This window comes from Fundulus heteroclitus, chromosome 8, assembly GCF_011125445.2.
Source record: "Fundulus heteroclitus isolate FHET01 chromosome 8, MU-UCD_Fhet_4.1, whole genome shotgun sequence".
Lineage (NCBI taxonomy): Eukaryota > Metazoa > Chordata > Actinopteri > Cyprinodontiformes > Fundulidae > Fundulus > Fundulus heteroclitus.
This window is the reverse complement of record NC_046368.1, coordinates 2180895-2208629: the sequence shown is the minus strand read 5'-3', so window position 1 is coordinate 2208629 and position 27735 is coordinate 2180895. Positions and strand designations below refer to the sequence as shown.

At 49.6% G+C, this 27735-nt stretch overlaps 2 protein-coding genes across 2 annotated transcripts; one reads left to right on the top strand and one right to left on the bottom strand.

The window, feature by feature from the left end:
• The first annotated feature begins 1302 nt into the window (after positions 1–1302).
• Positions 1303–11081, top strand: LOC105926052 (polypyrimidine tract-binding protein 3). Its single transcript, XM_036139896.1, has 14 exons — positions 1303–1398; positions 3323–3386; positions 3470–3636; positions 4811–4954; positions 5033–5182; positions 5432–5542; positions 5624–5783; positions 5904–5963; positions 6939–7051; positions 7129–7162; positions 7235–7327; positions 8705–8927; positions 9009–9086; positions 9167–11081. The coding sequence occupies exons 2-14, from the start codon at positions 3362–3364 to the stop codon at positions 9297–9299; spliced, it is 1491 nt and encodes a 496-aa protein (XP_035995789.1). The 5' UTR covers positions 1303–1398; positions 3323–3361; the 3' UTR covers positions 9300–11081.
• Positions 11013–24199, bottom strand: ugcg (UDP-glucose ceramide glucosyltransferase). Its single transcript, XM_012862255.3, has 10 exons — positions 24102–24199; positions 21278–21422; positions 19869–19971; positions 19685–19786; positions 17381–17493; positions 17129–17307; positions 16970–17056; positions 16792–16899; positions 12585–12663; positions 11013–12505 (listed from the first exon to the last, which is right to left on the bottom strand). The coding sequence occupies exons 1-10, from the start codon at positions 24197–24199 to the stop codon at positions 12335–12337; spliced, it is 1185 nt and encodes a 394-aa protein (XP_012717709.1). The 3' UTR covers positions 11013–12334.
• Between the last annotated feature and the right edge of the window lie 3536 nt (positions 24200–27735).

Here is a 27735-nt window from a genome sequence, read left to right as displayed (position 1 = left end):
CAGCATTTTGTTGACTTCCTGATAATAAAGAATTACAATAGTCTGAAGTTTGAAGAAGATTTATTATTAACATGAACAAATTGGAATCTGTCTGACAGATCAGATTTAAACCAGCCTAATGCTTTCCCCTTAATCCCTACAGTATGCTCAAGTCTTTGTAGGAGAATATTGTGATCAACTGTATCAAATGCAGCACTGAGATCTAACAGGACAAGTATAGACACAAGTCCATTATCTGAGGCCATGGGAATATCATTAGTGACCTTCACCAGAGCTGTTTCAGTGCTATGATGAGCTCTGAAGCCTGACTGAAACTCCTCAAGTAGGTCATTACTTTGTAAATGTTCACATAGTTGATTAGCAACTACTTTCTCAAGAATTTTAAATAAGAAAAGAAGATTAGATATAGGTCTGTAATTTACTAACTCATCTTGATCAAGAGTTTTTTGTGGAGTACCATGGAGTTTAGTTCTGTGGCTCTACGCTGATCCAGGAGGAGTGAATGCTGCAATGACTGGATACAATCAGCTGGCTTTGCTTAGAGAGGATGGGATCATTTTAGCTCTTATTCTGTTTTTCTTTGATTTTAACTCAGACTTCTGTAGAAATTGACTGATTTTAGTGAATGTTGTTTGGTTGTGTTTTATTTCAACACGAAGTAAAAAAAAAAAACTTATCGCTCTTTATGAATTTCTGTTGTCTTATTTTCTATTCCAACTTGTTTTTATTTTTCATCCAATTTATTTACCATTTTTCCCCTGTGAATTGTGTAATTCGTTTTTTGATAGTTTAACATGAATCTGATCATTTTCCTTTTAATTTATTGCTGTTGTTTAATGCAGCCAATTTCTTCCTTCTTTCTATTTTGCTTGACTTGCTTCAGGTTTTATTTTATTCCGGGGTGTAACTCTATTTAAAATCTTTTTTGATGTTAAGTATATTTTTTGTCCCTGTTTTGATGCGTTTCTTTTCTGATTTCATTTAGAATTACATTTCGTGTAGATAATATATTACAGGGCTGGATATATAAACGTTTATTTTCTAGTTTCTGGGTGAAAGTGTGAGCACAAAGCATTTTTCCTGCTTTATTTACAGCATAATCTACCGTTTTTTGGATCTTTTTGGACCTTTTATTCGTTTTTATTTTAGACAGAATTTTTTTCTCTGTAATTCAAACTTTTTTACGTGTTTACTCTGTTAAATTTTCCGTGTGTTCTGTTATTTTTCTCTCTTTCTGATTTTTTATTTCATCTGGGACGCGTCCACCGCCGCCATGTTGGCCAGTGACGTCACCAACCAGGAAGTGAGCTCGCGCTTCTCTGTGGCAGCAGCTGAGGCTCGCGGACCAAAACAACTCTTCCTCCTCCTCATCCTCTCCTACTGTCGGACCATGGACCGGTGAGAACAGGGCCGGTGCCGAATCTTTCCGAACCGACCCGAACCTCCCATCTGCTGTTTCCTGCTGACTGAGCCCCACCTGGAGGCTCCTCCCGCGCGCCTTGTTTACCTGCTGTCGTTTACCTGCTGTCGTCTACCTGTTGTCGTCTACCTGTGTACTGCAGCCTCCTCGCGCTGCGTGCTGTGGCTCGCGCTCCTTTCTCGGTTCGGAGTTTTGTTAACAAACAGTGCAGGGTTTCACGGGTTAAAATCTCGCGAGATTTGGCCCTGGGCTGAATGTGATCAGGTAGTAGTCTGGGCTCCAGTCAGGCTGGTGAACCAGTTGGAACCGGTTAATCATCAGGTTGATCTTGTGGTTAATGGGAGGATGAGAATCACCAACACCACCTTCCTTCTGGCACCACAGCTGCTCTGGGTTTGTAAACCTGATCCGGTTCTGGTTCTGGTTCTGAGAGCTCAGTCTGGGTCAGAGCTGATCAGAAGGTTCTGTGTAGCCCTGACTGAGTTCTCTAAGAACAGCTGACTGACAGCTGGATGCAGAAACGCTGCATTTATTCCTGCAGCCAGCTGAGCTCGGATCAGAACCACAGGTCAGACGAGTTGGACCCGGATCTGATCGTCCTGATAGAACCAGATCTGCCGGGTTCAGCTCTATGTTGTGTTTTCTCCCTTAGTGAGGAGGTGGAAGAACGTTCTGCTCGCTGCTTTGGGTTCTGTTGTTCTGGGGTTCTGTAGCAGCCGCTCCAGTGATCCAGAATCACCCACTGGGTCCACTGGGTCCACTCACCAACACTTAGCAGGTGTACAGAGAGATCCATGAGGTTCTGCAGGTTCTGCACCTCATTCATTGTTCTGGTCCCTGTGGAGCAGGAGTTCGTCGATTCTCCCCTGGTTCTCCTGCTTCCTCCCACCGTCCAGAGAAGGAGGCTCCATCCCAGCACCCTTAATAACACCCCCTAGCTCCTAGCTCCTAGTTCCTGTCTCCTAGCTCCTACCCCCTAGCTCCTAGTTCCTGTCTCCTAGCTCCTACCCCCTAGCTCCTACCTCCTAGTTCCTAGCTCCTACCTCATAGTTCCTACCTCCTAGTTCCTACCTCCTACCTCCTAGTTCCTACCTCCTAGCTCCTACCTCCTACCTCCTGTCTCCTAGCTCCTACCTCCTAGCTCCAGAGCCTTGCTCATGGAGGACAGAGTCAGATCCTACAGCCTTCTGGACGTGAGCTACAGAGAGACGTTCTCTGCTCTACGGAGGTTTTAGTTGGTCTCTGTGAAGAGGCTGAGCTGATACATCATGTCCTGCAAAGGATTGTGGGATACCTGACGGGTTCTCAGCACCAGTAAGGGACCTCATGAGGTTCCCAGGCTAAAGGAGGTGAGAGAGGAAGCATCCAGGCTCCTTTCCTACCTCCTTCCTCCCTGACTGCTCCATTCAGACTCTGATCATGGAGGCGCTGATGGACTTCTGCTTTGGCTGAAGAGTCCCGACCCGATAAGGGTGTTTGGATCGAGCCGTAGATTATTCTAAAGTGTCCTGTGATGGACGGCGCCCGGTCCAGGTAGAGAGAACCCAGGAACTACGTTTATGTTCTTTAACAGACTTCTAAGCTTCCATCTGTCTCTTTATAAAGTTAAAATCTGGATTTTCTGACGGTTCTTTTAAGCTTGCTAGTAGCTACTGCTGCCCTGGGCCAGGCTGCCACACAACAGCACCACCGGGCCCTCTGACTACCGCCAGCAGGTAATGTGGCTGAAGTGTCTTGCCCAAGGACACAATGACAGAGACAGTCAGATCAGGGGATCGAACCGGCAACCCGCCAATTGCCACTGTCGCCTTTATTTCTATTACTTTGTCCATGTAAACGTAGGTTTCCTCAGTTTAATGATTAGTCAGTGAATCACATACTCACCTGTGTGTTTACCTGCAGGAGTCAAACTTCAGATCACCTGTTGGTCGCTCTGAGATCATGAACTCCACCCACCTGTCCACAGGTGAGTTGTCTCACAGCAACTCTAACACATCCTGTCCTCAGTACCAGTTACCTCCATCAGGTCACGTGTGTCTCTGTTTCCAGTTGATGGCACTGATAGGCTGTGTGTTTCTGAGCGCGCTCAGTGCATCCCTTCTCCGGTCCTGCACCTGCGTCAGCTACCTGTTGACATCTCTGAACAGGAAGTGGTCGCCCTGGCACTTCCCTTTGGCAGAGTCTCCAAACTGATCACACTGAGGACCAAGAATCAGGTAACTGGTCCCATTTGACCCATTTCGGGACATCTGTCCCATTTGATCCAAACCAGGTAACTGGTCCCATTTGACCCATTTCAACACACCTGTCCCATTTGATCCAAACCAGGTAACTGGTCCCATTTGACCCATTTCAACACATCTGTCCCATTTGATCCAAACCAGGTAACTGGTCCCATTTGACCCATTTCAACACATCTGTCCCATTTGATCCAAACCAGGTAACTGGTCCCATTTGACCCATTTTGGTACATCTGTCCTATTTGATCCAAACCAGGTAACTGGTCCCATTTGACCCATTTCAAGACACCTGTCCCATTTGATCCAAACCAGGTAACTGGTCCCATTTGACCCATTTCAAGACATCTGTCCCATTTGATCCAAACCAGGTAACTGGTCCCATTTGACCCATTTCAACACATCTGTCCCATTTGATCCAAACCAGGTAACTGGTCCCATTTGACCCATTTTGGGACATCTGTCCCATTTGATCCAAACCAGGTAACTGGTCCCATTTGACCCATTTTGGGACATCTGTCCCATTTGATACAAACCAGGTAACTGGTCCCATTTGACCCATTTCAACACATCTGTCCCATTTGATCCAAACCAGGTAACTGGTCCCATCGATCCATGTCCTGGTGGGTCTGCAGGTGCTCCATCCACTCTCCAGGTCCAGATGATGGGATGTTGTTGTAGAACCTGACCCTGCTGTGAACTGCACTAGACTTCCTCCCTGACCCGTCTACTGGGTTCCCTGGTCTCCATGATGCAGATGTTCTCTTAAGAACATCAGAGAACATCTGCCCTCTGGGGCCAGAACCAGAACCGCAGCACTTAGACTCAGGTTCAGTGACACACAGCTGGACTCCAGTTCTAATTGAGGGACTTCTGAAGGACTTCTCAGTTGGACTGGACTTTATTTAGGGTATCAGAGTAAAGGGGCTTGATTATAAACATGCAGCACTTGGTGGAATCCATCGTTTTTCTTTCTGTTGTTGTTTTTTTGTTTGGGTTTCCTGACCAAACGGGTCGGAACAGTTTAACTGCTGACCCGCTTCATGGAGCGGATCCACGCTCTTCCTGCTGGACGGCGGTAACTTGTTGATGTCGGAGGCGTGGAGCTTTTCTGGCTCATTGCTGAACAGATTCTCTATCGTCTGGTTTTCAGGCCTTTTTAGAGATGGCGTCAGAGGAAGCAGCCGTTACCATGGTGAACTACTACGCCTCAGCCCCGCCCACCATCAGGAACCAGACGGTCTTCATTCAGTACTCCAACCACCGAGAGCTGAAAACGGACAATCTGACCAATCAGGTGACAGGCCCCGCCCATTTTACTGACAGTAAAGGGGGCGGAGCCTCAGTGAAGGAACATCTTTTTCTTTATTGACAGAGGGCGCTGCAGGCCATCAACACAGCAGCAGTGCATTCTGGGAACATGACTTCAGCCGATGGGCGGGGCTTAGTTCCAGCTCCCAGCGCGGTTCTGAGGATCATCGTGGAGAACCTGTTCTACCCGGTGACCCTGGAGGTCCTGCAGCAGGTCGGTGGCGCTGCTCCTGTTTTAATGCAGAGATGACACTGGAGGACATCCTTCATCTCCTCTTCCTCCTCTGCTCCTCTTCCTTGTTTTCCTGGTTTTTCATTTAGTGAGAGTCGTTTCCAGGCTCTTTTAGACAAAAGTCTCCCATCATCAAACAGTCAAGCTCAGTTTGTTGTTGCAGTGGGGTCTAGTGTGCTGTGAGCCTTGTTTCCTGCTGCGTTGTCTGCTTTACCGGCTGTTTTCCTTCAGATCTTCAGTAAGTTCGGCTCCGTGCTGAAGATCATCACCTTCACCAGGAACAACCAGTTCCAGGCGCTGCTGCAGTTCAGCGACGCCGTGCACGCTCAGCACGCCAAGGCCGTGAGTCCCACGCACACGACCATGTTCTGTGACTGGCCCGCAGCTGGTGCTGTGGACCAATCACACGCTGCCATGTTTCAGTCTCTGGACGGCCAGAACATCTACAACGGCTGCTGCACGCTCAGGATCGACTTCTCCAAACTGAGCGCGCTCAACGTCAAGTACAACAACGACAAGAGCCGCGACTTCACCAGAGCCGACCTGCCCACCGGAGAGCTGGAGCCCGCCGCCACCGCCTTCGGTGGGTGGAGCAGCTCACCTGCAGGCCGGTGACGCAGCTGTAGTTCACAGCCTGGCCACCAGGTGTTGGAAGGCTTTGTGTCTGTGGGCGGGGCTTACCGACCACCTGTGTGTGTTTCAGGTGTAGCTCTGCCACCCTATGGAGCAGCGGCGTTCCCACCCACATTCCATCAGCACACAGGTGAGTCACATGACCCGCAGGTGGGCGGAGCTAATGTGAGATAATGAACATTAACAGCTGCAGCTTTTTCTGCCCCTTTCAGGACTCACAACCAGTTAGCTGCAGTTTGTGATGTTGGCCACTAGATGGCGCTTCATGCCGTGTTCTGTGTCAGATATTCAAGTGTTACTCCGTCTGCAGGTGTTTTTAGGGAGCTTTTACCAAAGTGGGCGGTGCTATGTGGGGGGGGGGGGGGGTTAATGGAGCTGCTTTTATACCTGCAGCAGCAGAACTGCTGACATCATTACTCTGGTGACATCATGGTGTCGTTTCAGCCAATAGAATTACTGAGTCCAATGCAGCACACTGGGCAAAGCTGAGGAGGACGCCAAGCAGGATTTGATGGAGTGATTTGTAATAATGACTGGGACATGTAGACAGTTACTAGAAAACAACAGTTACTAGCAATAAAAAGACCAGCTGGGGGCCAGTGACGCTTTAAATATTCAGGTTATTCACAATTTAATTTTCTTTCTATGCAGCATTTTTTTTTGCAGAAAAAAATTAAAGCAAAGCTTTTTATTTCTTTTTAGCTGTTTGGTCATATTTCGTTACATTTCTAATTTATCTCTAAAGAAAAAAAACAGCTTTTCAAAAGATCTTTGCTGAATTTCCAAATTATTGATTTATTCTGGTTTTTGTAAAACTATAAGAGGCTTAAAGGTAAATGGACTTGTTTTGTAAAACACAATTTTTAGGAAGTTTTTTTATTTTATGTTAAGTGTTATTTTATTAATTTTTAGATGCAACTCATTAGTTCTAAAAGGTTTATAATGTATAAAAACAGCTTTTTCACATCGTTTACATTCTAAATGATGTTTTTGATGACTATCTGTAATCGTTGCTGTGACGTCGCCCCACCAGGGGGCGCCACAGTGTCCACCAGGGGGCGCCTGTCCGTTTGTCCTGCTGTGAAATAAAGTTTTCCGTCCCCAGGTCTCCCCGTAGCAGCTGTCCCCGGCTCGCTGGTGTCTCCTCCTCGCATGGCGCTGCAAGTGGCGCCCCCTGCAGTTCACTCGGTGCTGCTGGTGTCAAACCTGGACCCAGAGGTGAGAGGTCACGCTGTCACACAGCCGCTGACCAATGGGAGCACAGCTTTGTGACCCGCGTGTGTTTTTCTCCACAGAGAGTTTCTCCTCACTGCCTCTTCATCCTGTTTGGTGAGAAATCTCTCTGGTTATTCGCTGGGGGTCCCGCAGGGCGACATTTACCTGCTACCTGTGTGTTTCCAGGTGTTTACGGGGACGTTCAGAGAGTCAAGATCCTGTTCAACAAGAAGGAAAACGCTCTAGTCCAGATGAGCGACGCCACGCAGGCTCAGCTCGGTCAGAAGCCGCAGTTTTTCTCTCTCTGTCAAATCAAACGCCTCAGCTGCCTCACGTTTACAGAACTGTTTTCAGCCTCTCAAAAGAATTACTTTTAGGGGTCGTTCACAAGTCTTTTCACAAGCGTACAAACCGAACGCTGGGGGTCAAGGTCCTGCGTTCGCTGAAATAACTTCTAGCTTTTTTCCTGCATCAAACCAGCCAGACAGAGAAATATCAGCTGCTAGTGATCCGTTCAGATGATCCGTTCAGATGATCCGTTCAGATGATCCGTTCAGCTGATCCGTTCAGATGATCCGTTCAGATGATCCGTTCAGATAATCAGTTCAGATGATCCATTCAGCTGATCCGTTCAGCTGATCCGTTCAGATGATCCGTTCATCTGATCCGTTCAGATGATCCATTCAGCTGATCCGTTCAGCTGACCCGTTCAGCTGATCCGTTCAGCTGATCCGTTCAGATGATCCGTTCAGATGATCCGTTCAGATGATCCATTCAGCTGATCCGTTCAGCTGATCCGTTCAGATGATCCGTTCAGATAATCAGTTCAGATGATCCGTTCAGCTGACCCGTTCAGCTGATCCGTTCAGATGATCCGTTCATCTGATCCGTTCAGATGATCCATTCAGCTGATCCGTTCAGCTGACCCGTTCAGCTGATCCGTTCAGATGACCCGTTAAAATGACCCGTTCAGATGACCCGTTAAGATGATCCATTCAGCTGATCCGTTCAGATGATCCGTTCATCTGATCCGTTCAGATGATCCATTCAGCTGATCCGTTCAGCTGACCCGTTCAGCTGATTCGTTCAGATGATCCGTTCAGATGATCCATTCAGATGATCCGTTCAGCTGATCCGTTAAGATGATCCGTTCAGCTGATCCGTTCAGCTGATCCGTTCAGCTGACCCGTTCAGATGACCCGTTCAGATGATCCGTTCAGATGATCCGTTTAGCTGATCCGTTCAGCTGACCCGTTCAGATTAACCGTTCAGCTGATCCGTTCAGAGGGCAGCTAAGCCCCGCCTCCTGCAGCTCTGCTGTCGCCACACTGGAACGACTTTAGGTCCCATAATCAGCCTTTCTGTTTACGCTTTTGTTTTAAAACGACCCCTTATTGTTTAGTGTTTAGTTTTATGCTTCATAACTTTGTTAGATTTCAGTTGTTCTTGTTGCAACATTTAAGAAAAGATTTCCTTAAACCTTCAGTGTGTTTTCCTGTTTTTTCTTTTGTTGCAGCATTTAATAACTGATATTTGTTCCTGTTGGAAAATCTCAATTTAGTTTTGCAAAATGATTTAGTATTAAAAATAACCTTTAATAACTTTTAATTGCAGGGTCTTTAATTGTGATGTAATTGGTGAACATCTTCTCCGCAGCCATGAGCCACCTGAACGGGCAGCGTCTCCATGGAAACGTGATCCGGGTGACGCTGTCCAAACACCCGGTGGTGCAGCTGCCCCGCGGGGGGGCGGGGCAGGAGGAGCAGACGCTGACTCAGGACTTCGCAGGCTCCGCCCTCCACCGCTTCAAAAAGCCCGGATCGAAGAACTTCAACAACATCTTCCCTCCGTCAGCTACGCTGCACCTGTCCAACATCCCGTAAGGCCCCGCCCACTTCCTGGCTCTCCGGTTCACCGCCGCGTCCTTCCTCACCGTGCGTCCTCTGTCCTTGTCTCCTAGCTCCTCGGTCAGCGAGGACTCTCTGAAGGACTTGTTCTCCGCCAGAGGGTTCTCCGTCAAGGCCTTCAAGTTCTTCCAGTAAGCACCGACCAGAAGACCGCTCGCTTCCTGCTTGGTGGCCGTCCGCGGTGATGATGTCACTTCCTCTGATCCCACAGGAAGGACAGGAAGATGGCGCTGCTGCAGCTGGCGTCAGTGGAGGAGGCCATCGAGGCTCTGATCGCGCTGCACGACCACCAACTGGACCACAACCAGCACCTGCGGGTCTCCTTCTCCAAGTCCACCATCTGAGCCCCGCCCCCCGCAGCTCAGTGGCCAATCAGAGCGCAGGGCCTCCACAAGGCCCGCACTGATGGCGACGGACCATCGGACGGGCCACATGTCGTCGAGCGGGGCTTGTTGCCACGGTTACAGATGTTCCAGAGCACATTCCTGAGCAGCAGCAGAGCATTGTGGGTAATGGAGTCCAGGGAGATGGCTGATGTGAGTCTGAGCTGTAAATGTTAGAAGGGATCAGGAAGAGCAGAAGCTGCCTTTCTTCAGAAGCGGCGTGAGTTTTTAGTTCTGATCGAAGCGTCTCAAGCTGTTTATGTTCCTGCTGAAACTTTTAAAACCGTTTTTATTTCAAACTCCACCGCGTCCTGCTGCCGTCTGACCCGCTGGATCCTCATCATTATTATTCCTGCTGTCCATGTTGGGTCTCCTCCACTGACCGTCTGTTGTGCCTTATTTTCCAGGTTTTTTTACAGTCTGTAGGGGGCGCTGTTTCCTGTCCTGGTGTGTTCCTGCTCTTTCTCCTGGGAGGGTTTTTTAATGTCAGGTGTATTTATACTGTATAACGTGTGATTAGTAATTAAGTTAAGCCCCGCCCACATGTCTCAGTCTGTGTGTGTGTCTGTGTGTGTTGGGGGGGGGGCTACGTTTCATCTGAAGAATTGGTTTTTAAAGCGGCTCAGATCGGATCAGAACATCGGTCGGGGGGTTAAACCCAGCCAAGCTTTTCGTGCCTTTAAATTGGAGCGACTTGTTCGCTCATCATGACACCACCTCCCATTTCCTGGTTCTGTTCAGGCCCGCTAAGTCCGGTCCGGACCTGCTTGCTCTGCAGCCAGAACCAGCAGGACTGTTCCTGCTGCGCGTGTCTCAGAGAAGCAGAACCCAACGTGGACCCAGCAGAAATGTTCTGCGCCGGTAACCGGCACTCTGAGCAGAACCTGTCCATTTGGACCAGAACCAGCTGGTTAGCTGAGGTCAGAGCAGGACGTGAAACATTTAGCTTTCAGGACGCCTGCTGTCCAAACGGGTCGGAACCAGACGAGGGCCGAGGAACCAGCAGGTTCTGTCACTAACAGTCAGAAAGGTGAAGCTGCAGCAGGAGGAGCCGCTCAGGTCCAGACGGTAGCGGTACCAGGACCGGTTTTACCCAGAACCCCATGTTGAGGTTGGCAGCGGCTGAGCTAAAATCTGCTGGTCGTGTAATTTCTGCTTTACAGCGAGAATAAAAAGCTGCAGGAAATAGAACCAATTTAAAATAAAAGTATCCTGCCTTTATTTATGCAGCTGTTACTCTGAATGTATTTTATTTTTTTAGCCTTTGTGCTCAAATAATCAGCTTAATCAAATCTGAATGTGATTAAATCCTTTCTAATTTATTTCAGTTTATTGTTCATCAAAAGATATAGAAATGAAAAAAGCAGCTCTTTCCAAATCGTTTTTATAAAAATAAAGGACATTTACAAAATCAAAGGAAACAACTTTAAATGATTTTAGATACGTTTCTTTTCTGGCTTCTCTGATATATTTTAATTAGTTTTAATCAAATTAATTCTGGCTTCAGCTCATCATCAAGATGTTCAGATTCAGTTTCCTGCTGCTGAGCTTTTATTCTGAAACTCTCCTATTTGTGAATGTACCTGATGAATGTGACGTGTTGTGGGCGGGGCCATGTTGCATGCTGGGGGTGGGTGAGTGGGGGGGGTCTGTGCTTGACTCCAACACACAAAGTTTGTTGAATCTTTATTTATTCTGGAAGTGTGACAGGAAGTTGGAGCATGAATAAATAAATAAACCATACAACCAATGGCTGCCGTCTGTCTGTCCAAGCCCCGCCCACAACACCCCCATCAACCAATCACAGAAAGTGCTGACTGGGTAAGGGTCTTGATTGGTCAGTTACAGCAGTTTATAACAATAAAAAAATGAAATATAGGAAAAAGAAAAGTTCAGGCGGGGTTCATCCGACCGCTGATGACGTCATCACCAAACCCCTGCGGCTGAGCGCGCAGCGTGACGCAAGCTGCAGAGAAACGCGTCACCTTTCATCTTTTTGGTCCATTTGTTCTGCTGAAATGTTTCGACCATCAGAATAAAGGAATCACTTAATTACAGTGCTGCTGGCCTCTGATTGGTCAACACGGTTGACCCCGTTAAGAGCCGAGTGTGACGTCAGTTTTCTGATCCATGACTGCTTGTTTTTGTTTTTTACTGGGACTCAAAGCGGACTTTTACAGAGGTAATCTAGAATCAGAATAAATAATCAGGGAAACCGGTTCAATCACAGTTTGTTCAGTTCACTTCCAACTTGGGTTGCTAAAAAAAATCATGGCAGCCGTTTCTGTAACAACAAAACTAAAAGTTTTCCATGAAAGTGCATCTTTGCTTGGTTTCTACATTAAATTTTTAAACACGAGGAACTCTGCGTCTGATTGGTGGGAGTCGATCCAGATCAGGTTTTTTCATCTCTGAATTGAAGCTTAAAAACCTGTTTTCCTCCCAGACTTGTTGGTAATCAGCAGATAAATATCAGGTCGTCTGGGGAACTAAACAGATTTACACTTTAACTCATCAGAAAGTCCAAAAACGGTCAGAGACGCGGCGGCAGCAGCAAACTTTTTAGTCTTTGCCTGAAAAGGTTTCTGTTGAAATCCTTCAACCTTCCCAACACCACCAGCAGGGGGCGCCGTCCCCAATGTGACCAGCAGGGGGCGCAGAGGTGGCATCAGTGCGGTGACCAACATGCTGCGGCCACCAGAGGGCAGCAGAGCTCTGGTGGCTCTAACTTTCTGGAGGACCAATAAGAAGCCGGGGTTGGTGCTGCTGCGTCCTTACTGGCTGAGCAGAGATCAGGTTATTCAGTGCGATGCCTCACTCCTTCCAGTGCTTTGCTCTCCTCGTTCTGTCGTTTTACTCTTAGCACCAACAGGAACATAAATAGTTAAAAAACACACACATGCTCGCGCACACACCTCGCATATAAAACAGTCTCTGCCTGCCCCCCCCCCCCCCCCCCCAGCAGCAGGAAGCAGAGCCGCTGGTTGCCGTGGTAACTACACATCCAGGATCTCCTCGGCGGTGCCGCCGCAGCGCAGCCGGTAGCGGCCCGTCCTCCAGCTGATGGTGGGGTCCCAGAGGGCCGACAGGAAGATCTGCACGGCCATGGACTCCCTGATGAACCAGGCCACGGCGAAGTCCAGCTTGGAGAAGCTGAGGGGGCCGCCCTGCAGGGAGGTCACCAGTCAGCGTTTAAATAACCTGAGACACCGTGTTTCTGCAGCTGGTCACATGACGCTGCCGTACCTGCACCCCCGTCAGCTGGACGTAGTCAGCGATGAACCACGCGAGGCAGTGACACATGAAGAAGACCATCATGTCCCACCTGAAACACACAGGAAGATGTCAGACGTTAGGAATCCATCATTCTGATGGTTAGTCCAGTGATGGATAAAATAAACCCACACTAACTACTTAAACTTATTTTCTGGGTCAGAAATACACCGACTCAGTCCTACGTTTTAATAAGTGGACGCTTCCACGGTTCTTGACTTGGAGGGGAACCTTGGGCCAGAGCGGCCAGTGGATGGAGACAGACCCACGCCTCTGAGACCTCTGACACGGTCCAGATCACTGAGACGATACGGTACTGGACCACAATGCTACTCAGAGAAATGTCCACCGGCCTCAACGACATGAGAAAAGCCTTTGTGCCACCGAAGAAGAAACTCAGAGAAAAACTCCTTCAGGTTGCTGCACCACCTTCTCCATGGACCAGGAGGACGCCGAACCTTCACAGCGACACAGGCTGCAGAAAGAAAAGTCCTCTGCCTCCTTTACTGTGGGTAGCCTGGATCACTCATGCTGCTGCTGTGGGTAGCCTGGATCACTCTTGCTGCTCCTGTGGGTAGCCTGGATCACTCTTGCTGCTCCTGTGGGTAGCCTGGATCACTCTTGCTGCTCCTGTGGGTAGCCTGGATCACTCATGCCCATCCTGTGGGTAGCCTGGATCACTCATGCCCATCCTGTGGGTAGCCTGGATCACTCTTGCTGCTCCTGTGGGTAGCCTGGATCACTCTTGCTGCTCCTGTGGGTAGCCTGGATCACTCATGCCCATCCTGTGGGTAGCCTGGATCACTCATGCTGCTGCTGTGGGTAGCCTGGATCACTCTTGCTGCTCCTGTGGGTAGCCTGGATCACTCTTGCTGCTCCTGTGGGTAGCCTGGATCACTCATGCCCATCCTGTGGGTAGCCTGGATCACTCTTGCTGCTCCTGTGGGTAGCCTGGATCACTCATGCCCATCCTGTGGGTAGCCTGGATCACTCATGCCCATCCTGTGGGTAGCCTGGATCACTCTTGCTGCTCCTGTGGGTAGCCTGGATCACTCTTGCTGCTCCTGTGGGTAGCCTGGATCACTCATGCTGCTCCTGTGGGTAGCCTGGATCACTCAGGCTGCTGCTGTGGGTAGCCTGGATCACTCATGCCCATCCTGTGGGTAGCCTGGATCACTCATGCTGCTGCTGTGGGTAGCCTGGATCACTCTTGCTGCTCCTGTGGGTAGCCTGGATCACTCTTGCTGCTCCTGTGGGTAGCCTGGATCACTCTTGCTGCTCCTGTGGGTAGCCTGGATCACTCTTGCTGCTCCTGTGGGTAGCCTGGATCACTCTTGCTGCTCCTGTGGGTAGCCTGGATCACTCATGCTGCTCCTGTGGGTAGCCTGGATCACTCATGCCCATCCTGTGGGTAGCCTGGATCACTCATGCTGCTGCTGTGGGTAGCCTGGATCACTCTTGCTGCTCCTGTGGGTAGCCTGGATCACTCTTGCTGCTCCTGTGGGTAGCCTGGATCACTCTTGCTGCTCCTGTGGGTAGCCTGGATCACTCTTGCTGCTCCTGTGGGTAGCCTGGATCACTCTTGCTGCTCCTGTGGGTAGCCTGGATCACTCATGCCCATCCTGTGGGTAGCCTGGATCACTCTTGCTGCTCCTGTGGGTAGCCTGGATCACTCTTGCTGCTCCTGTGGGTAGCCTGGATCACTCTTGCTGCTCCTGTGGGTAGCCTGGATCACTCTTGCTGCTCCTGTGGGTAGCCTGGATCACTCTTGCTGCTCCTGTGGGTAGCCTGGATCACTCAGGCTGCTCCTGTGGGTAGCCTGGATCACTCATGCCCATCCTGTGGGTAGCCTGGATCACTCATGCCCATCCTGTGGGTAGCCTGGATCACTCATGCTGCTCCTGTGGGTAGCCTGGATCACTCATGCTGCTCCTGTGGGTAGCCTGGATCACTCAGGCTGCTCCTGTGGGTAGCCTGGATCACTCAGGCTGCTCCTGTGGGTAGCCTGGATCACTCATGCCCATCCTGTGGGTAGCCTGGATCACTCATGCCCATCCTGTGGGTAGCCTGGATCACTCATGCCCATCCTGTGGGTAGCCTGGATCACTCATGCTGCTCCTGTGGGTAGCCTGGATCACTCATGCTGCTCCTGTGGGTAGCCTGGATCACTCATGCTGAGTAACTGTCTGACTAAGGGTGTTTCTGTGTCTTAAATTATGACAGAGCACCACAGAATCTACATTTTAAGCATTTTCTACCTGCTGGTAAACATGGACCTCCTCTGATAAAGAGGAGGCCATCGTCCTTGTTACACCACGCTGACATCATCCTGCTCTGATTCTCATTTTCAGAGGTTTTTGGTTCGTTGAAGGTAGAACGACGGCATCTGTTCGCCTGGCTGAAGTAAAGCAATAAATAAACTAACGAGCAGCATTTTCCTGTCACTACAGGATGGATCAGAACTCTGAGCATCGTTCCTTGTTTTTATCATAGTTGCTTATGACCAGTTTGTCCAGCTACCAATAATAGTTCAATAACTGAAGCGTTTGATAATGACAGGATTTTATCTGAGTGGCTTTATGCATGTCTGTGATTTCAGGTTCTGTCCCGGTGCCGTTTTAGGGAACTGTTCCTATTGGTTCCTCACCTTAAAGGGCCGCCATGTTGGGTTGGGATATTAACCAAACCGCGGTGCTTTGTATGATTTATTTTATATATTTCATAAATAAGACTACGGCCTGGGTTTATGGTCCTAACTGGTCCTGGATTTTATCTCCTGGGATTAAGAAAATGACTTGAAGTATTTGACATGGAATACTAACTATGTCCTCAGGAACGCCTAAACACACGTGGCTTTATTCCAGTAGAGCCATCAGACCATCAGACTGACGACGGCAGCGCAGACCGTTCCTCTTTCACACACTGATGGGTAGAAACGTCGTCTACAAGCAGACGGTGTGGAAACAGACCAGCAGCGTGGATCCTGATACTAAAAGGCTGGTGAGTCTATCACCACAGTAATATTTATGACCCAAACCATTTCCACACCAACGTGTCACGATACACAGCTTCTCAGGGGCAGGGATAGAAATTTACTTTGAGATCCTTCTGAGCTCCACCCTCAGTCTTTCTGCATGGAGTCTGCATGTTCTCCCTGTGCATGCGTGGGTTCTCTTCGGGTTCTCCAGCTTCCTCCCACAGTCCAGAAGCATGTTAGGTTGATTGGCCTCTCTAAATCCTCCTAAGTGTGTGTGAATGGTTGGTTGTCCTAACCCTGCGGCATGGCCACCTGTCCAGGTGAACGTCTCGCCCATTGACAGCTGGAGATAGACAGCAGCAGTCACCCCACCTTTAAAACTGTCCCAAGCAGAAAAGACTCAAAAGAGAAACAGACTTCAAACCTGTGGATGTCTGGAGAGAAAAAGGCAGGTCAGTCTGCAGATATTTATTCTATTCACGGCCATAAAAGCTCCTCATGCTGACAGTCTACCTCATTTCTTCTGCCAATATTTAGCCATGACTCCAGGCTCAGAGCTGGACTACAGACCAACCTGACAAACTCACAGCTGCACCCCCCTCTGTTCTCACCTGAAGCTAGAGTCACTTTTCTGGAAGTTTCCCCACTTCCCTTCCTGAATAACTGCGTTAGACCGTCTGTCTCTTCTGCTCCTCAGGGGATCACATTAAAGAATCTCTAAATCCTTTCTGGTCTTATTTCTTTCTACTGAGTCCTTCCTCTTCTTCTCAAAGTCTACAGTGAGAGCAGCAGAGCTACAGTGAACGGCTAACACTGAAGCTAACCGCTAAGCTAACCGCTAAGCGGATACATAAACACTAGAAGTGAGCAGCCAGAGGAAACTAACAGGAGCGTGATGACATGTGGAACCACCAGGAGATGAGGAGATTCCTCCAGAACCCGAGGGACCGAGGAGGTGAGAGGAGCAGGAGGTAGGAGCTATGGCTAAGAAGTATAATTAGAACATATTGTGAGGGGCACTGACTAGATTTTGCAGTAGTGCCTCTCACAATATGGCGGCCTAAAATTAAACAGCAATGATTGAAAACATTTTACTAACAATGAGCTGATGTGTGTTTGAGAGCAGACCCTGTCTATGACCTCATCAGTGTACACGCCGGCTTAGGCCCCGCCCCTGGGCTCCTGCTCTGTGATTGGCCATACCTGAACACGTGATGCGCGGCCCAGCCGATGATGAGGCTGGCCAGGAAGCACTCGGAGACGGGTTCCAGGACGGTGGCAGGAACCATGTTGATCCGCAGCTTGGTCCACCTGTCCACACAGACTTTATCAGCACGCTCTCCAGAACAGGCAGCCAATCAGGCGGCAGGCTGCAGCTCACCTGATCATGCGGGACTGGAACTGTGCGATGGAGTAGGAGCCGGAGTTCTGCAGCGCCACCTGTGTGGCCATGGAGAACCTCCATCCTCTGAGGAGCAGACAGAAGTGTTACCAGGGCAACCTGAGGAAGGTCTCTACACGCTAACGCTAACGAGCTCACCTGTCGGCGATGGCCTTGGCCATGAAGTAATCCTCAGCGATGTACTGAGCGAAGGCCACCAGCCCCCCCGCCTGGTCCAACACGTCCTTCCTCATCAGGCACGACATTCCCGTCACGCACTTGATCCCCGTTACGTTGGCCGAGATGTAGGAGCGGGGGTGGGATGTCCCAAAGTACACCTGCACACAGGTGGGCTGCAGTCAGCAAGAAGCCCCGCCCCCTCGGAGTACCGACCTCAGACCCAGACCTCACCTGCTCTAAAGTGGCGGCGAAACCTTGGCGGTCTGCGACAAACGGCAGACCGTGGACCAATCCCACCTTCTCTGTCATCTGATTGGTCAGATCCGTCAGGGTGTCGGGTTTCACTGTAGGAGAGAAAGGGGCGGAGTCAGAACCCGACCTGCAAGGAACACCTGAGCGTCTGATCAGAGTCTGAAGCGGAACATCAGGCAGACGTGATGATTGGTCAGGAAACCTGAACCGCGTTACGCACCTGCTTACAGCAATTAACCGCCTCACACCTGGTCACCATTACCTGCTAATCTGTGGAAGACGTCACCATGGAGATCATCATCACCTTTATTTATGATTGTTTATGGGCGTTTTTACTGATGTAAAAGCTCCTGGTGTGTAGTAAGTGTCACCGGCTGCAGCATGAATGACTCTGTGGTTCTGAATGCTGGTGATGAAGTTTATCTGGGATTAAACTGAGAGAACCTGAATGTCTGGCCTCTGGTAATAAAGTTAAAAATCTTGGTGTTGTTTTTGACCAAGACATGTCATTTAAATCCCATATTAAACAGGTTTCCAGAGTTTCCTTTTTTCACCTCAGGAATATCGCCAAAATTAGAAACATTCTGTCCAGGAGTGATGCTGAAAAACTAGTCCATGCATTTGTTACTTCAAGGCTGGACTATTGTAATTCTTTACTATCAGGAAGTCCACAAAATGCAGTTCAAAGCCTTCAGCTGATCCAAAATGCTGCAGCAAGAGTTCTGATGAAAATCAACAAGAGGGATCATATTTCTCCAATTTTAGCTTCCCTTCATTGGCTTCCTGTTAAATCAAGAATAGAATTTAAAATTCTCCTTCTAACGTATAAAGCCCTTAATAATCAAGCTCCATCATATATCAGAGCTCTGATTACCCCGTATGTTCCTAACAGAGCACTTCGCTCTCAGACTGCAGGTCTGCTGGTGGTTCCTAGAGTCTCTAAAAGTAGAATGGGAGGCAGATCCTTTAGCTATCAGGCTCCTCTCCTGTGGAACCAACTCCCAGTTTTGGTCCGTGAGGCAGACACCCCGTCTACTTTTAAGACTAATCTTAAAACTTTCCTTTGTGACAAAGCTTCTAGTCAGAGTGGCTCATACCCTGAGCTATCTCTATAGTTGTGCTGTGATAGGCTTAGGCTGCTGGAGGACATCAGGGTCTATTTCTCTCTCTCTACTGATTTCTACTGTTCTCCAGTTTTGCATTGTATTACATTGAAACGACTGTCGTGATTTCTGCTTTAACTTTTTGCTCTCTCTCTTTTTCTTCATAGTAGTTACACCTGGTCTGGCGTTCTGTTAACTGTGACATCATCCAGAGAAGACGGCTCACCTGCTATTACCATCTAATGTAGAACAGATTACTAGATCAATGTGTGCTTCTGTGCTTTTTTGTTTCTCTTGTTGTGTCTCTGTTCTGTCTTCTGTAACCCCAGTCGGTCGAGGCAGATGACCGTTCATACTGAGCCCGGTTCTGCCGGAGGTTTTTCCTTCCCGTTAATGGGTGGTTTTTCTTCCCACTGTCGCTTCATGCTTGCTCAGTATGAGGGATTGCAGCAAAGCCATGTACAATGCAGATGACTCTCCCTGTGGCTCTACGGTTCCCCAGGAGTGAATGCTGCTTGTCGGGACTTTGATGCAATCAACTGGTTTCCTTATATAGGACATTTTTGACCAATCTGTATAATCTGACCCAATCTGTATAATATGATTGAACTTGATTTTGTAAAGTGTCTTGAGATGACATGTTTCATGATTTGGCGCTATATAAATAAAATTGAATTGAATTGAATTGAACTGAGGAACCATGATGCAGTCTGGCTGCAGTTCACCACTTCACCACCTGTGGCGCCACTTCCCCATCTGCACCATGAGCAGCTGTGATCTTTTATAGATCACAGCTGCTGGTTATAGATGAGACCGGGTCCGTCCAGCTGACCTGACCTGATCTTCAGCTGGAAGAGACCAAGACCTCATCTTCACATTTCTACCAGGAACCACAGCTGTGCAGCTCCGCTCCCCCCAGAGTTAGTTCTGCAACAGTTCTTTAGTGCGGTGAACTTTAGAGCGATCATATCCTGCTAAATCTGCTTTTTAATCCCTTAAATCCGTGTTGTTGTGTCCCTGAACTCTACAGGAGAGCAGAACAGACGAATCTAGGCTCTCCAGGAGCTGCGGAGACCTTCAGGTTCTTCCAGCCGTTCAGTTTCTGCTGTTATTACGCATTTCTTAACCCTAACAGTATTTGTTGCAGAGCTGCTGAACAGGTTCTGGTTCTGGTTCTGACCTCTGATGCCGCTGTCACAGATCCACACCAGTCCATATTTGGCTGCTTCGTATCCTGGCATCAGGTTGTTGATCTTGGGGTTGATTCCCACCTTCTTCCCACCTGAAGAAGAAGAAGAAGAAGAGCAGGATGACAGACTGAGGGCGGAGACAGGAAACAGGAAGTAAACGCGCCGATCACTCACCGATGAAGAGTCTAGCGTCCACGTTGGGATATTTTCCCAGCAGCTTCTTACAGACGTCCACGGCTGGATCGTCCTGATCCTGGACACACAGCAGGATCTCATACTGAAACACACAGACACACACCTGAGTGCAGGTACCAGCGGCTCGTTAAGCTCGTTAGCAGTACTTAGACGTAAGCACTACGATAGCTAAGCTAACATTTTCGTTAGCAGAATATGAGTTTGTGGAGCTAACTTGGTTAGTTAAACTGATGATAAGTAAGCAAAGTAGAGGAAGCCAACGCTAACGGCTAACTGCTGTGCTAGGCGTCTTCAGACAACAGCTGCTGCACCCACACACAGCGCATGACCAACGTGCAGCGCTGCATGTTTTAGCAGTTCAGGTTAAATGACTTTTAAACTTTTACACGGCAGTGGAAGCTAACGAGAAGAATACTCTGTTGCTCTGCGCCCAGACAGCCGCGGTGTGAGTGGGCGCTGGAAGACCGTGTTGCCAGTTCCTGCGAGAGAAACCAGCAAGCAGCTCTATTACCTCTACCTTATAAACAGAAATAAACAATCGCTGATAGTAAGCAGACCTGGCAACACTGCTGGAAGCCTGGAACACAGTGCTGAGTGTTTCTGGTTTAAATATCTTTTTATTCCTTAAAGGGTCTTATAAATAATTTAAATCCATATGCCATGTTTAAATAGATTTTAGGGTTTTATGTAGTTATTATACTTTGAACTGTTTAACCGTCTCGTTGTCAGGAGTCTCCTGGGTAAATAAAGGTTGATGATGTGGATCCGTTGCTGCAGCTGCGTGGCTGTGCAGTGACGGCAGGACCGTGAACCACGGCTAAAGAACGCTGTCGTACTTCCAGGCATCAAAACCAAATGACGTAGACGCTAACCGGTCCGCTAACCGCTGCCAACGGACGCTAACCGGTCCGCTAACCGCTGCTAACCACTGCTAACCGGTCCGCTAACCGCTGCTAACCGGTCCGCTAACCGCTGCTAACGGACGCTAACCGGTCCGCTAACCGCTGCTAACGGACGCTAACCGGTCCGCTAACCGTCGCTAACCGGTCCGCTAACCGCTGCTAACCGGTCCGCTAACCCGAGCGAGATCGATAACGCAGCGAAGGAACCGTGAGATCTGCAACGATCCGTGGTTTAGGGCGACCGCTCGCCACGGGGCTCCAGGACCCCTGTTGGAGTTCTGACATCTTTGTTCTGGACGGCGCGCTGCGGTTCTGGGGACCGGGTCTCTGGTGCTGCAGAGCTGCGGTCCAATCAGAACCTTTATACTAATGAGCATCTGTGAACACCTCCTCGTTTTAGGGTGGACTACTCTAGCTGACTGTCCCACACTGGCCGATACGCGGGCGGAACCACAGGTCCGGATGGGCCGGGGCGGTTCTCCTCACCTTGGGGTAGTCCAGCGTGAAGAAGGTCTCCAGGTTGGAGATGAGGTTGGGGTCGACGCCCTTCAGCGGCTTCAGCAGGGAGACTCCGAGCACCTGAGCGTACGGCTGCTTGGCTTCAGGCCTCTTCTTATGGAGGTGGAGACGCCTGCAACACAGAGGTCAGAGGTCAGCAGCCTACCTTTAGAAACCTGGTAAAACACGCGTTCAGAGGAGCTGCCCCATTGGCTGAGAGCCAGAGATGGCAACCAATCACAGTCTTGGTTAACAGTACTGGGCGGCTGCAGAGACGAGTGAACTTGTAAATCAGCGATTATAACAAACCGTCAGACGCCGAGTAGTAATAGTAGTAATAATATAGTAATATAGTAGTAGTAGTAATATCATCTTTATTGTCATTGAAACATACATTACAACAAAATGTGTTCTCTGCTTTTAACCCATCCCCTTGGGGAGCAGTGGGCTGCCATGTGCGGCGCCCGGGGAGCAATCGGGGGTTAAGGGTCTTGCTCAGGGACCCAGAGTGCAGGTAGTGGGGATCAAACCGGGTACTTGCATCCTTCTCTGACTGCAAGCGCGCCGCTCCACTAGGCTAACATTCCCCATACTCCGAGACGCAGCTCGGTAGGCAATTTGGGGTTAGGTGCCTTGCCCAGGGGCACATCGACACGTGACAAGGGGAAGCTGGAATCGAACCCACAACCTTCTGATTGCCAGACGACTACTCAACCCATCAAGCCACAGTCACAATTAATCACAAACAAGATGGCCGCCGCTACGGCGCCTTCGTTAGCTAGCGCCTTCGTTAGCTAGCGCCTTCGTTAGCTAGCGCCTTCGTTAGCTAGCGTCTTCTTTAGCTAGCGTCTTCTTTAGCTAGCGCCTTCGTTAGCTAGCGTCTTCGTTAGCTAGCGCCTTCGTTAGCTAGCGCCTTCGTTAGCTAGCGCCTTCGTTAGCTAGCGTCTTCTTTAGCTAGCGCCTTCGTTAGCTAGCGTCTTCGTTAGCTAGCGCCTTCGTTAGCTAGCGCCTTCGTTAGCTAACGCGTTCTTCTGTTTTAAAAGAATCCTTCGCCGTAGTCGCTGCTCGCCGTGTTGGGTGATGGTGTGGAAGCAGCAGAAGATGTTTCTACGTCACCTCCACGGCTTCTCTGATTGGTTTATTCTGGCCTGCTAACTCCGCCCACCCCGCCCAGAGGAGCGCTCTATTGGAGCAAACCCAGGAAGGCGTGGCCGGCCAGGCTACCTTCCCTCCACTCCTACATCTTCAGTGGCTAGATGTTAATCCCAGTTATCTTCTGGTGTTTCCCTTCCAGGCGTCTCCATCATTTTCTTCTTCTTCTCCATCCACCTCCATCTTCTTCTTCTTCTTCTCCATCCACCTCCATGTCCTCTTTACCTCCACCAGAAAGCTCTCTGGTCCTCCAGAACCTTTACTTTCATCTGAAAGCAGGACTGTGGACCACTGAGCAGCAGTCCGGTTCCTGTTCTCCTGGGCCCAATCTGACCCGTGTAGCTCGGGACCAGAACCCGTCTAGACTCCAGCCTGGTCTTCCTTCCACTCAATTTTCTGTCGGTATTCTTGGATCCAGAACTCTGACCTTCCAGCTTCTTCAGCAGTGACCTCCTCCAGGTGAAGGTTCTGGTCACGTCTTCTGGACCTGGGTCTGGTGCCGCCTGCTGACCCAGACGCAGCTTCAGGCCTGCAGGGTTCCTGGTTCCTCTGCAGACCTGAACGTCTCATAAAGCTTTTCTTTTCTACGCTGGAGCCTGATGCTTTATTATAAAGTCCAACGTTCTGGTTCTGGTCCTGGTTCTGGTCCTGGTTCTCCTTCAGAGCGCCTGAGAACTGCCGTCAGCCTCCTTTATGCAGGAACCATGTGATCTGGGCCTGAAATGAGGAACTTCTCACCAACAGGAAGTTCTACTGATGGTTCTGCCGCTCAGCATCATGTAACAGAACCAACGGTCCAAAACCTCCGCTCTGCCTCACAGCGGCTGCTCGGTCAGCTGCCTGCGGACAGGAGGCCGTCTGCACGGGTTCTGCCAGACGTTCTCCCTGCCAGACGTTCTCTCTGCCAGACGTTCTCCATGCCAGACGTTCTCCAGGAACGTTGCCCTGCTGCAGCCGTCAGGAGACGTTCCTAAAATCCTCAAAGCTCCCGCTGAGGAGAACCCAGCAGAACCCAGGAGAACCCAGCAGAACCCAGCAGAACTTGGAGGCAGAGAGGGAGAAGCCCCGTCTGCAGATCAAAGTAGCAGCAGTGCATCATGGGAAGTCAGCCTCCTCCACCTCTATAAAGACAGATCATGGCGCTGGAAGCTTCCTAGAACCGCAGAACCAGGACCAGGGTTCTGGACCCGGGACTCCAGCGGGTTCTGGACCCGGGAATTCTGCGGTTCTGTTGGGTCAGACCCAGTCAGGGGCGTCAGGACCTCCACAGGAAGAACCTCCTAGCAGGAGCCGCTCCGTGACCTCAGCCTCCGGTTCCGGTTCCGTTTAACGCCAGAACGATGACTGGTGACGTCATTAACGTCCAACAGCATGACCGGTTCCTCTTTAGAACCGGAAACCAACGGTTCGGGACGAATCAGAACAAGAGACCCACTTTTCTACCGAGACCCGGCGGCAGCGAAGCAGAACCGGAACCGGTCAGGTCGACCCGGGATAAACGGACTCTGGCCCGGTACCGAGAGCCCGGCAGCCGCAGAACTGAGCCGAACCTAGACCCGGCGGATACGGACCGGAACCAGGGAGCCAGGACGAGCCGGTGTCTGGACTCCAGGCCGGTTCCGGTGCCGGTGGCGCAGCAGTTAGCGGTTAGCTCACTCACACGTAGATGATGGACATGCAGTGCATGAACCACAGAACCACGAACAGAACCAGGCCGAACACCGAGAAGCCCTGCAGGGCCACATCCAGCGGGGCCATGCTGCTCCGGGCCGCCGAGGCTCCGGTTCCGGTCGGTCGGACCTGCGGAAGCGGCGGAGGCGGCGGGTTCCGGGCGGAGAGCAGGCCTCCGGCGGGGTACGGGAGGCGGGGGCCGGTCCGCGGTTCGGCCTCCGGTCGGGACTGTCGGGCTGCGGGTCCGGCAGGTTCTGGAGGTTCTGGGGGTCCGGTAGGTTCTGGTTCCGCCGAGCAGGATTCGGTTGTTTGACAGTCAGCAGACCGACCCACGGTCAGCTGACCCACTGGGAGGGGAAGGCGGAAGTAGAAGCGCGTTTCCGTCCCAGGCCTTCACAATAAGAGCCCGCAGCTCCACCTCTCTTCGCGCTTTGCTTCGAGTCCGAGGTTAGTGTGAGATGGGTGGGTGGAAACACGCGTGGAGAACCGGAACCAGCACGTCAGAGCCGGTTCTGGGTCTGAAAGCGTGGAATTAAAATTAAACAATAAACCTGAAGGCAGCATACAGCAGGGACAGGTGAATGGCCTCACCTGGGGCCCTGAAGGCAGCATACAGGGACAGGTGAATGGTTACACCTGGGGCCCTGAAGGCAGCATACAGGGACAGGTGAATGGTTACACCTGGGGCCCTGAAGGCAGCATACAGGGACAGGTGAATGGTTACACCTGGGGCCCTGAAGGCAGCATACAGGGACAGGTGAATGGTTACACCTGGGGCCCTGAAGGCAGCATACAGGGACAGGTGAATGGCTCCACCTGGGGCCCTGAAGGCAGCATACAGGGACAGGTGAATGGTTACACCTGGGGCCCTGAAGGCAGCATACAGGGACAGGTGAATGGTTACACCCACTGAGCTATATTATACACATTTTGCCGAAAAACTGAAGTCACTGGCCGCCATCTTGCTACTCCCTACTCTCCCAGAATCTCATAGGATTTGGTTGCAACAACAAGCAGTTTTCTGGCTGTGTGAAAACTTTTCACAGGTAATTCTACAGTCAGTGGATGTACTAACACTATCAACTACTAGGAAATTAGGTGCTGAGATATTTTATGTTATTCATATTAAATATACATATATGTATATATAAATATGTATATATGTATACATATATGTAAATATATGTTTTTGTATATTGTTATCTATATATTTATGTTCTATATATATATATGTTTAAATAAAATGCAAAATATTTCAGCACATGACTTTCTCAGTACTTGCTAGTTTTAGAACATAACATAAAAGTTTATGGCATTTGACATTTTAAAAGTTTTAAGCCCCCCTGAACATGAGAAAATCCTCGTTATTCAATGCTGTAGCGCACATATTCCCTAGTTACTGGGGGGAAATAGGGAGTACCAATATGGCGGCTGGTGGCTTCAAAGCGACTCGTTCTAACAGCGGCTATTAGCACTCCAGTGGATAAAATAGCTCAGTGGTTACACCTGGGGCCCTGAAGGCAGCATACAGGGACAGGTGAATGGCCTCACCTGGGGCCCTGAAGGCAGCATGGAAGCATTGCATCACCAGGTGAGTCACAGAGTGAATGACGCTCAGACAGGTAACAGGTGTTTCAACACAGTTTCAGTCTGAGCTCAGGAATGTGCTGCAGTGAGTGTTTCCTGACCCACATTCAGAACTTCCTGTCCTGAAACAACACCTTCAGCGTGAGTTCTGGGAACTACCTGCAGGTCAACGCCGCGCTGATGTCATTGGGCTCGCTACCTGGACCCAGACCCGGGTTCTGTCCACAGAACCTCAGCCTGGAATCATGACGGTTTAGCTCACTGAGGTTCTGTTGATATGCATCAGTTTCTAATAAATGAGATAAAAATCAGACAGTTTCAGGAAGTTTGTGTCACCATGACTCAGCAGTGACATCACTTCCTGTTCCCGGCTGTCATGGTGGATCTGATCCTCATGGTGTCATGCGGGACGGTGAAGCGATCTGGGAACGACGGGTCAGAGCTGGGACGCTTCCAGACATCAAGGTGTTTATTATGAGGCAGCAAATAAATCTCTAACAATTAGAAACATAAACTGTATTTAAACTACATTTGATTTTGACTTGATCAGAGAAGATTAATCAGACTGACTTAGAGCTCCACATGGATTCTCTACGCCTCTCTGCTCCTGGATCAGTGACCTCCTTACCAACAGACCCAGGTGGTTTACAGAGTAAAAGGTCTGGACTTCCCACTAAACTGCTAAAAAACTTCTACAGAGCCACCATAGAAAGCATCTGGAGGTCTGGGAGCTGCACAGGAAGGACTTATATGGTGGTGAGGTCAGCCCAGGGGATTGTGGGATGCCGTCTATCAGGTCTAGACAGGTTGATGCAGAGTCCAGAACAGGGCCAGACGTATAGATTCAGGAAGATTAAATCATAAACTAACAGACTTCCCAAAGCTAGCGCCCCCTGCTGGGAGTCAAACCAGCAACCCTGTTCATAATGACCTGCTGCAGCACTGGTTCCACAGGTTTCTGATCTGCCTCTCACTCCCTGATCAGTTTCACACAGCCGACCTCTCAGGGACTGTAGGTTAGACTTCCATGCAAATTGCACCATTTTTGTAACTGAATCTGTTGCAGCGTGTTATAGACTAGTTACTGTCTGATTTTTAACTTGCAAATGAGTCCATAGTTGCTCAGGACTATAGGCACGCATAAGCTCCTTGTTAAAAGCTAAAGATCACGTCTTGTTGTGCCTGCCTGTATTTATTATGTATTTATTTGTAGGCTCTATTTTTGCCTCACCAAAAATGTCATTATGGTGGAAAATGACATTAAAACTATTTTTCTGGCTTCAAACACCAGATTTTTAACAGGAGAATCTTAAACATATGAAACAGAAATAAATTCTAATCTTCCTCCTGGCAATATTTTAAAGATCCACTTAGTGTGGACAGAAAAAGGATGGAGTGAGACCTCTTACTTTCACCAGAGATCCTCTATGGAGGACAGATTTCCCCCCCCATCCACCAAAATAAACGAGACGCTGCAACGTCTGGAGTCTCTCGGCCCGAAGCTGCAGGACCAGGTTCATGTGGCAGAGGAGCTGCAGGGAGTCGGCAGCCAGACCGTTGGCTTTACAGCAGCTTTAGTTGCTTCTTATGTTTTTATTGATGGCCAACACACCTGCTGGTCTACCTGGTTTTAGCTACAGTGACCAGCAGCACCTGGTTTTCCTCAGTGTCTGAGCTAAATGAGGGAGAGCGCTCCATTGCAGCTTCCATGTTTTCTTTTTCAGTGGTTAAGCCAAACAAGGTGTTGCTGTGAGGAATCTGTCCTCAGAACATTTGATATCTACATCAGCTATTAACCTCACAAAACCAGCCGGACCACAGAGGAGGGAAAGTGAGACTTTTAGCTGCTTCCGTTCACCGCCGCCATCTCTGATACGTCAGCAGCTCGGCGTCGTCCTTCGGTCTGTTACCGTTCTCCGGCAGGCTGAAAACAGGTTTTAAAGACGGAGCAACACGCTCTTTATAGCCTTCCTGACCACAACTTTAACATCATTCAGTTTGTAAATCAGAAGAATAAAGTCCAGTGAGCCACAGCA

Excerpts from the sequence above, each read along its gene's own strand:
- LOC105926052 (XM_036139896.1), top strand. The coding sequence starts at position 3,362 with ATGAACTCCACCCACCTGTCCACAG. Across the intron at positions 4,955-5,032 it reads CGGACAATCTGACCAATCAG|AGGGCGCTGCAGGCCATCAA; the intron begins GTGACAGGCCCC and ends CTTTATTGACAG. Across the intron at positions 8,928-9,008 it reads CTGCACCTGTCCAACATCCC|CTCCTCGGTCAGCGAGGACT; the intron begins GTAAGGCCCCGC and ends CTTGTCTCCTAG.
- ugcg (XM_012862255.3), bottom strand. The coding sequence starts at position 24,199 with ATGGCCCCGCTGGATGTGGCCCTGCAGGGCTTCTCGGTGTTCGGCCTG. Across the intron at positions 19,972-21,277 it reads TCACGCTGGACTACCCCAAG|TATGAGATCCTGCTGTGTGT; the intron begins GTGAGGAGAACC and ends TGTGTGTTTCAG. Across the intron at positions 17,494-19,684 it reads CTGTGACAGCGGCATCAGAG|TGAAACCCGACACCCTGACG; the intron begins GTCAGAACCAGA and ends TCTCTCCTACAG.